The 10,265-nt window shown below is 43.7% G+C and overlaps 1 protein-coding gene across 1 annotated transcript; it reads right to left on the bottom strand.

Annotated features, from left to right (window-relative positions):
• Nucleotides 1-507: 507 nt before the first annotated feature.
• LOC134089483 (uncharacterized) lies at nucleotides 508-8,175 on the bottom strand. Its single transcript, XM_062543926.1, has 2 exons — nucleotides 7,982-8,175; nucleotides 508-2,109 (listed from the first exon to the last, which is right to left on the bottom strand). The coding sequence occupies exon 2, from the start codon at nucleotides 2,076-2,078 to the stop codon at nucleotides 708-710; it is 1,371 nt and encodes a 456-aa protein (XP_062399910.1). The 5' UTR covers nucleotides 2,079-2,109; nucleotides 7,982-8,175; the 3' UTR covers nucleotides 508-707.
• Nucleotides 8,176-10,265: the final 2,090 nt, after the last annotated feature.

Genomic DNA, 10,265 nt, shown 5'->3' with positions numbered 1-10,265 from the left:
CTCCGGATTATCCCTTTAAGTTAAAGTTAATGAAACTGAAATCCATTTCCTTCTATTAACCATCTTCTTACCGCACAGGGTGAGGCACAGTTGATTGAAATTACAATTGTGATTAAAAATGTAATTAAAATAGCATAATGATGTACCTGTGAAAACATGCACAATGATACCTTAAGTTTATCTAAAAAAAGTGTTTTGGACCAACAGTGTCAGCATTTTACCATTATAGAGGTAGCATATTAATTAGCTTTGTCCACTCCAACTCAAATGTTTGACTGTCCATCACCAGACACCTTAATTATACACATTATTTCCCATATACACATGAAATCACTAATATTGCTTGCAGTGCAAACTGTGTACTACCCATCAGTAAGATTTAAAATGCTTCAGATAGGATATTCACTCATGTAGAGGATCTAATACTTTGATCTGTCATAAGTTTTCCCCAAAATCATCCCTTCTTGAGGTTTTTTTTTTCAGTTATCCATGTGTTTTTTAATCCGTCTACAAACATATTTGTAAACTCAAACAATGACATTTTTAAATAGTTTAATTTTTGACCCTTTTGAAACAAAGCATGCAGAACATTTTTTTTTTTTAAAGGAAATACTTAATTTAATCTATGACAATGTTTCAATTTCCTATACTGTCTTTGTCTGTGCCATAGGACAACAATATAGGATAACGATAAAGAAGTTTTTTCTTTACAGCAAATCTGATTGATTCAATGCGTGATCAATGCTGGGAATCAAAAGTTTCTCAAACTCCCAGAGTTTCTTGTCCACAAACAGCTGGTCTTTGGAAAGCCTTCCTTGCAGGGGGACCCTAACATGGATGATGCGGCAGACATCGAATGGGACAGCTACATCGGGTCCAAATTGTTTCAGTGTGGTGTGGACCGAGGTCTGCTCCACTCTCCGGGGGTCAATCAGCAGCTTGGTGGGGTTGAACACGTTCTTCCTGTCTGGCTCTCGGTAGATGTGCTCCAGGATGTTCACACCAGGCACGTCCCTCCACTGAGGCAGACGAAATCGCCCACTGTCTTCAAACTGGGTTTTGGGGAAGATGTGGTTCTCGATCCTGAAGACCCCTGCATCGGGATGTTGCTGCTGCAATGTATCCATTAGCTTGTCCAGTTTACCATGTTTGTAAGGCATAATGATCTCATCAAAGTCATTCAGCAAGAGGTACTTTGACTCGTACATATATCTGTATATACATTCATTCAGAGTGGTCAGCTGACCGTAATAATGAATGTCACCATGGTGCAAGTCATACTTCCACCCAGTAGAGGGCGTTAGGAACTTGTCTATTGGCCAAGGCACAACTTCCAGCATACCCTCTCTCCTGTAATACGAGAGGACTTTATCAACATCTGGGCCACAGCTGGTGTTGTAGATGACAACCCTCTGAACCCCAATCAGCTTGTACACCTCCATGGTCTGTGCAAACTGGAGGGCGTTATTGTAGTCCCCAAACAGGTTGGATATGCATATGGTGAAGTTGTACCTGAATGATTCTTTTACCTTCTGGTTTTGGATTAGCAAAAATGTCAAATTGTGGATGGCGGTTTGGTCAGTTGTCAAGCTGATATGTGTGGCTTGCTTTAGTGATTCACCTGTGCAAAACACATCTGAAGTCACAAAAGGAAAGCCAAAGTTATCACTGTGCATGTCGACTTTCGCCTGTGAACTTGCGCACTGACCCAGAGCCCCATTAGCCTTAGCATTTGGCCTAGCATTAGCATCAGTGCTAGCACTCCCATCAACGTTAGCGTTAGCATGATCGTTGGCACACAGGACGCAGTAGAGCGGCTGCAGCTCCTGCCTGCAGATGATGCTGATGACCCGGATAGCCCCGCCCCGTCTGTGGTCCTTAAACGCAGACACCATGAGGTGCTTGGAGCCTGGGATGGGGGTGATGGTGTCCGCGGGTGCCCGTTGCCATGGCTGCAGTGCAGGCTCTGCTGAGGGTGTGTCCGTGTTCATCAGGGTCATCTCCCGCCCCCACCTCAGGATCAGGAGGACCGTGAACGCGCTGATGCCGAGCAGCAGGGCCAGCTTCCTCTGCATCATGTCTCTGCACTGATGTACTGCATCTACATCTCTGGAAAACATGGGGTATGGAACTCATGAGCTCCTTCACACACATATATGTATACACACACACACATTTATGAAAACATTTAAATATATGCAAATTAGTTATTTTGTTTCTTTGTTACTCATTAGTCTGGGGAGTCTGCGCTGCATTTCTACTGCACAAGGGGTATGATCAATGGGCAAACGTGGACAGGAAGCAGGAAAGATAAATGTTCAGGTTTCCAGCCAGAGCTGCAGGGCGAAATCCAATCGCCGGCAGATCGGACTGGGTTTACCCAGTCTACTCTAGCGAAACATGTCATCCAAGGACACTAAATACAGATGTCATCCAAGGACACCAAACTTTATTGGTTTCACTAGGCTAAACAAAAGGAAAGAAATCTGCATCTACTGTGTAAGAGTCTGCCACTTTCCAGTGCCAAGCGTGAACTTCTTTGAATGCGGATACTCTGTTGATGTTTAAAACTATTGGATCTGCCCAGAGCCACTCAGATCTGCCATAACCAATCACTAACGTTTGGTCGTGATGTGACATGCTCAAACTAGCACACGACCTCAGCACCATCATTCTCAGCTACTTTCGCTGATTGGACCTGCACATTTTTGTCTTGAGAAAACCCATGAATATACCGCAGACCCGGACTACGTATGAAGTGAAATGAAAACTGAATGGAAGTAGGTAAGAATATGGAGCCAGGCTAGGAGATTCCTTGCATGAGTCAGAATCTCTGATGCACCTGTGTGAAACCAAACTTGATAAATAGACTCTGGACCCATCCTGAGGACGCACAATACATTTGGTGTATTTTGACCACTAGGAGGTACTATAATCACAGGAAGTAGTCTCATTTTTCAGAAATGCTTTCACATATGAAAACCAAACTTGGGACCCCATCCCCCACACAATACACTAAGGAGGTGCTAGAGTTACAGGAAGTTAGCTCATATCTAAGCAACACTCTCATTTCCCAAAACAAAACTTGGTACAGGGACTAGGGACTCCATTGTCAGGGCACACATATAATCTGGTGCCCTTTAGGGCTCGCTGCAACTAGCAAAAAAGTGTTTTGGCATTTTGAATGTTCGTTACAGTTTTTCTCAAATGCTAAAACACATTTCACAAACGTTTCCTCCATGTTCCCCAATGGCTAAACACAATACCCTTTTATAAAGCTACATAAGCACAACCACACCTTCTCACTTCAAAACTCAAACTTTCACACCAAAAGAGCAGCTCGAAGCTTTCAAAAATGTAAACACTACAGCAGGGATGGGCAACTGGCGGCCCGCCTCCTCACTCAGTGCGGCCCGCGGATGATCATTTTTACTGTGATTAAAAATGCGTTTTTTTTTTTTTTTTTTTTTTTTTAACCGCACCATCATTGTTATTATACTGTTCGCCGATAGATTGTGCCTACTATGCAAACCATCTTGGACCTTTACCATCGCTGAGGAAAAACAGTGCACACATGGAAGAAAAGTAGAAAACTCATTGAGAAAACCGTAGGCTACCTTTCAGTCAAAATCGGAAGCAGTGTCTGTTTATAGAATGGTAAGGCACACCCATGTCAAGTTTTGCTAGAGACTATATCAGCCATGAAAGATTTAAACTTAAGTCGCCACTACACTACAACACCTTGCGAAAAGTTATCAGAAGTAGCCTGCCCTACACACACGGAGCTTCTCGGCCGCTGTCGTAGCCGACCTCAAATCAAAAGTAGGCTAGCCTACACTAACATAATTGGCAGAACTACACAATCCGTCTTTTGCTGTTTCGCTTGAGCTTGCCAAAGCAAAGAAGCTATATCAGATGGCGAAATTGTTTGGGTGCGTAGTGGAGGTAAAAACTTCGAAACGGTATATTTGTCCCGACGCACGGTGACGCGCATAATTGTTAACATTCTGATAATGTCGAGGGGGGGAGCTGAGACAAATCATGCATGACTGCAAGTAGGCCTACTGTAGCTTACTTTTTGGCGTTGGATGAGAGTACAGATGTGATGGATGTTACATGTTACATCTGTAATCTCATTATGGACGTTAGGGAATGTCTATAAATTCTTAAAAATGGAGTGGGAGCATAAATGCATTGAATGAGGCTTGTTGCACTTCATGATGGGCCATTGTTTTTTAGTTCTGTGCCATCATTGAATGGTGATTTATGTGAGCTCTTTGCACTGAAAATAATACTTATCACTGGCTGTAAAATATTTGTATTTGTTGTTAGGGAGTCTATGTTAAAAATGCATTTGAGCATGAAAATGGACATATTTCGTTCTTATTCAGAATTATTTTGCAGCATCAGATGTGCGGAAGTGCGCGGCCACATTTGGCCCTCTGATGGTGGTGATAAAAAAATGTGGCCCTCTTAGTCATGAAAGTTGCCCATCCCTGCACTACAGTATACACATCATTACACACTACAGCAAACGATTTAAAACACAATGCTCAATTTGTGAGAAGGTTCTTTGTTTCATAACTGCCAAGTGCCAATGCATATTTTTAAAAAAACTTTAGAGTAACGGATCTTCTTAGATCTCTGCAGAGGATTAGGCCTTTAGAGTTGTGAGTTTCATATGAAGAGTACAGAAAATTCTGCAAGTACACTACTGTAACACAACTCAATGCAATAACCACAATCTATTGCACACAAAAGTACTCTTGAAAACATGATTTCTTCTTTCACACCACACACAAACACACACCACAGTCACTGTGCGCATTAGCAACACGTGTCTTCAATTTGGAGTCGTTGTGTGTAATAAATGACGCCAGGTGTGTTCATTGTGTTCAGTTATTGCTGACTGTGGCAAGCATTTTGCATCACATGAGCTTTCATTTGAGAATATGTTTTGCAACATGTGTTTTAGCAAGGAAAAAATGTGCTGAGATGTATGAGAACGGAGGATTGTGTTTTGTGAATTGTGTCTTTGTGAAATGTGTTTATGATGTTGGAATTTTTGGATCTAGTCAAGTTCAACGCATCATATTTCTCTCTCTGCTCCCGTTGGTGGCCACGAGCAATGATGCACGTTACGTTTACCCCAAGTATCTGTGGTAACCAAAAAAGATGTGGGCGAGCTAAACGACAGTGCTACAACTTTGTTATCCAACTGTGTTATCCAATTGCATGCAGTGAGATTTTCAAATGCATGCTTGGTGTTGCCCCTCGAGTTGGGTCTGGTTACTACCAGGCCAGTCTTTTGCAAGAAAAATGTGATTATTTTAGAGTGATTATGTTTATACCTGTGTGTTAACTGTTTAGACAACGTGATGTCAGAGTTGAGACAAGGATAAAAGCAATCGAGAAAAACTGTAACAGTATTTTTGTCTAAGTGACATTGCAACTGTAGACGTAGGCTTTGTCGCCGAACATGACTATAAACCAACATTTGATATACAATTGCTCTGTCAACCTTCAATAACTGAACAGATTAGGTAGGTTGACCACACCCTTTGCATTTTTACTAGAACTAGAAAACTGGAACTAGAAATAGAAAAGCACTCATGGAGCGCAGACCCCTGCCTGTATTGTTCCTCCTAGGTTGTCATCCATTTGAACCTAAACTATTCAGATCGCCACCATGTGGCCATACCATGCCATTACACCACTAACCGAAAAACATAAACGGCTCCAGAATCCCGACGGTGTTACAAATCACTCCCAAAATCAACTTGTTTCGTCCTTGCGTCATTTCTGACATTCGCTGAAAATTTCATCGAAATCTATCCATCACTTTTTGAGTTATCTTGCTAACAAACAGACAGACAGACAAACAAACGCCGGTCCCCGATGAAAACATAACCTCCTTGGCGGAGGTAACAACTTGACCACTGAGTGCAAGTAGAGTTTGTCCTGAAGGGTAGCAGCATAGCAGGATGAGAAAGTAAGGCCTTAGAGGAGCAGAGATGAGATTGAGAGAGAAATAAAGATATTAACCTTAGAGGAGCAGAGATGAGATTGAGAGAGACATAAAGATATTAACCTTAGAGGAGCAGAGATGAGATTGAGAGAGAAATAAAGATATTGGCCTTAGAGGAGCAGAGATGAGATTGAGAGAGAAATAAAGATATTAACCTTAGAGGAGCAGAGATGAGATTGAGAGATAAATAAAGATATTAACCTTAGGGGAGAAGAGATGAGATTGAGAGAGAAATAAAGATATTAACCTTAGAGGAGAAGAGATGAGATTGAGAGAGAAATAAAGATATTAACCTTAGAGGAGATGATATTAGATTGAGAGAGATCAACTGTGTATGAGTGTAATGCCAGTGTCGAGCATCTGAACAATGAACCAAAACAAGCTCTGCTAGTCCAGGAAACACACACACACCACACACACACACACACACACACACACACACACACACACACACACACACACACACACACACACAGAGGCAACATGAGCCTCATTTTACATGCACATAGGGAAATATGAGAGTGGACGCCTATGGGGAAGTGTGTGTGAATTTTGTGTGCATTTCAGTTGTTTCAGTTGTGGGAAAATGAACAAGCCAATAATATCTTCCAGAAAGCGTGCGCATACACACAAACACACGCACACACACACATTAAAAAGACACAAGACAGGCATGGTGATCGAACAGCTACTGACCATTGTTCCTAGAGGTTAGTGATAGTGAGATTCAAACTGAAGTGATTTCAAGGGCTGAAAATATTATGAAGACAACACAAATATTTCACAGGCCTTGGTTTTGGAACCATTCTTGATTAGACAACTTTTGAACAAAATATGAGACGGTGCCGGAAAAAAAAACAACCTTATCTGATTCTGATCTGATCTGACTTATGTAATGATACAGATATTTCTTTAAAAACTTCGCCTATTTGTTTTTTATAGCAAAATTACCAAATGGGGGGGCAGCCGTGGCCTAGTTAGGGCTGCCGTCTTGTAACCGTTTTGTAATAAAAATGTTGATGGGGGAAGTGGTTGAGTACTGCACACACACACACACACACACACACACTTGAGCAAGGCACCTAACCCCTCACTGCTCCCTGAGCGCTGCTATAGCAGGCAGCTCACTGCTTCGGGTGAGTGTGCGCTTCACCTCACTGTGTGTTCATTAATTCACAGATGGGATAAATGCAGAGACCAAACTGATGTATTTGGCCAGAGAAAACCTGATTTACTGATTAAATGATACATTCCCAAAATTGAAACACAAAAACACACAAAGTCCCTCAGGCAATACAGAAACTACAACAGGTGTCCTTTCATATCTCCCTAATTGCCGTGTTGCCAGTGTGTGTGTGTGTGTGTGTGTGTGTGTGTGTGTGTGTGTGTGTGTGTGTGTTTCCTGGAATGAATAGTTGGTCGAAATGGGATACTTTGTATGGCCTCGAGGATATGCAACATCGAAAGACAACTTGGGCAAAATCTGAGATGGTGCTGTAATAACCTTATTTAATTTGTTAAATACTGTACCTCCACATGTGATTATAAAGTACAGACATTTCTTAATGGTACTGTAAGTAAATGCATAAAACATGCACACACACACACACACACACACACGGCTCAGGAAAACCAAGCCACCCCAGACCACCCCTGCTGTAAATACACTACTCCCTCTGGAGACTATAGTGTTAGTAATAGCTAAACAATATTAGTAATGAGTAATGTTACTTAATATAATGTCAACTAGTTTAATGTCAACTACAGTTATGGTTACGGTTATGCTCTTTGGCAGACGCCTTTGTCCAAAGCAACTATCAATAACTATGAACTGATCAGGTGGGTAGAATTTTAAACAACTCGACCACTGAGTGTAAGTAAGGAGAGTTTTTCCTGAAGGATAGCAGCACAGCAGGATGAGAGAAAAGGGCTATTTGAAATAAAGACACTCACCTTAGAGAAGCAGAGATGAGGTTGAATCAGGTCATCTGTGTGTACTGCCAGTGTCGAGCATCTGAACAATGAACCAGAACAAACCCTGCTACGCCGATCCCTTCCAGGAAATTGGCTACACACACTCACACTCACAGTCCCACACAGTGCCATACACACGGGAACGTGAGCCTGCTTTTACATGCACGTACTGTAGGGAGATATGGGCGTGGACATCCTGTTGTAGTTTTCTGGTGATAGCTTTGTGTTTACCTCCAGTTTTGTGTAATAACTTCTTCCAGAATTCACGCTCACACACACACACACACACACACACACATGAACACACACACACACACACACACAGCACACAGACAGGTCCCCTGAGAGTGATTTAACATGGTGAGGTGATAGAGCAGCTACTGCCCGTTGTGTCACAGAGGAGATCTTTGGCATCTGAATGATGGCGGCGATCCAGTGCACTTTCCAGCAAACGCTCCACTAAAGAGCATGAATAGCTTTGGTTTAGCAAGTGTGTTTAGCAAACTCTCCATCAAAGAGCACATGAATAGCTTTGGTTTAGCAAGTGTGTTTAGCAAACTTGCTGAAAAGGACGTGCACAGTTTGCATGTGATGTGATTGGCGTGTGGCCAGCTTGTGGTCTGCTTGAGAATGTGCCAAGAACTCCTGCTCTGTGTGTGTGTGTGTGTGTGTGTGTGTGTGTGTGTGTGTGTGTGTGTGTGTGTGTGTGTGTGTGCGTCAGATGAGACTTGGCCAAGGGAGGGCTGGAGGGTGTTACCATACGATCTCCCAAAAGCACTGACCACACCCAGTGCTCTCCCATACAACAGGTGGAATGGTCCTCATTGTGCCGTAGTCTCTCTCTCTCTGTGTGTGTGTGTGTGTGTGTGTGTGTGTGTGTGTGTGTGTGTGAGAGAGAGAGAGAGGTTGTGTGTGTGTGTGTGTGTGTGTGTGTACTGTATGTTTGTGTGAGTGTCTGTGTGTGTGATGTTGTGTGTGTATCTGTGTGTAAAACTAAGGCTAATGCCTTAGGGGGGGAGTGGAGTCTAGAACAAGTCAAAAGGAAATAAGGAGTGATGCAAATGGTCACGTGAAACGGTGACTGTTTTGGGTGTGCATATCAGTGCTAGAAGCAGTTCCTGCTGGTCCTGCTATCTACTCGTCAGCTGAAACATACGGGAAGAAGGAACTGCCCCGACACACACACACACACACACACACACACACACACACACACACCCACCCACCCACCCACCACCACCACCACCACCACCACCACCACCAAACAAACACGGTTAGTTTCCAAATATTAGATTAATTAATTTTATGTAACAGTTTGACAGCTCTAAAAGTTATGACCAAGTTCATACAGAAAAATCGGAGTGACGATGAAGTGGGATGGAGTGGGGGCATGTAGGGGTGCTGGTAGAGCGCTGTGGGGGCATGTAGGGGTGCAGGATCAGTGCTGTGGGGGCATGTAGGGGTGCTGGTAGAGTGCTGTGGGGGCATGTTGGGGTGCAGGGAGAGTGCTGTGGGGGCATGTAGGGGTGCTGGTAGAGCGCTGTGGGGGCATGTTGGGGTGCTGGTAGAGCGCTGTGGGGGCATGTAGGGGTGCAGGTACACTGCTGTGGGGGCATGTAGGGGTGCAGGTAGAGTGCTGTAGGGGTGCAGGTACAGCGCTGTGGGGGCATGTAGGGGTGCTGGTAGAGCGCTGTGGGGGCATGTAGGGGTGCTGGTACAGTGCTGTGGGGGCATGTTGGGGTGCAGGTACAGCGCTGTGGGGGCATGTTGGGGTGCAGGTACAGCTCTGTGGGGGCATGTAGGGGTGCTGGTACAGCGCTGTGAGGGCATGTAGGGGTGCTGGTAGAGCGCTGTGAGGGCATGTAGGGGTGCCCTCGCTGGCTGGCTCCGGATCCCATTACGCTAAATTAAAGGGACACTTCACCGATTAGCATTAAGCTTTGTACCTTTAGAAAACCAGTCATGTTTTTGAATGGCCATCATTCCCTCAGTTTGCCTTGAGATGGGAGAAATACGGATTTCAATGTTGGACTTCCTGCTTTCAATGATGTAAAAATCATCATTTTGCATCATTGAAAGCAGGAAGTCCTATTCATGGGTTTCATTGAAATCCGTATTTCTCCCATCTCAAGGCAAACTGAGGGAATGATGCACGACCATTCAAAAACATGACTGGTTTACTAAAGATACAAAGCTTCATGCTAATCGGTGAAGTGTCCCTTTAAGCCCTGCTTTTAACCAAGAGTAAACAAACCTCTTCCGC

Source organism: Sardina pilchardus, chromosome 8 (genome assembly GCF_963854185.1).
Source record: "Sardina pilchardus chromosome 8, fSarPil1.1, whole genome shotgun sequence".
NCBI lineage: Eukaryota > Metazoa > Chordata > Actinopteri > Clupeiformes > Clupeidae > Sardina > Sardina pilchardus.
The sequence above is the reverse complement of the archived record's forward strand: the minus strand, read 5'-3'. Positions and strand labels throughout refer to the sequence as shown.

Excerpts from the sequence above, each read along its gene's own strand:
- LOC134089483 (XM_062543926.1), bottom strand. The coding sequence starts at position 2,078 with ATGATGCAGAGGAAGCTGGCCCTGCTGCTCGGCATCAGCGCGTTCACG.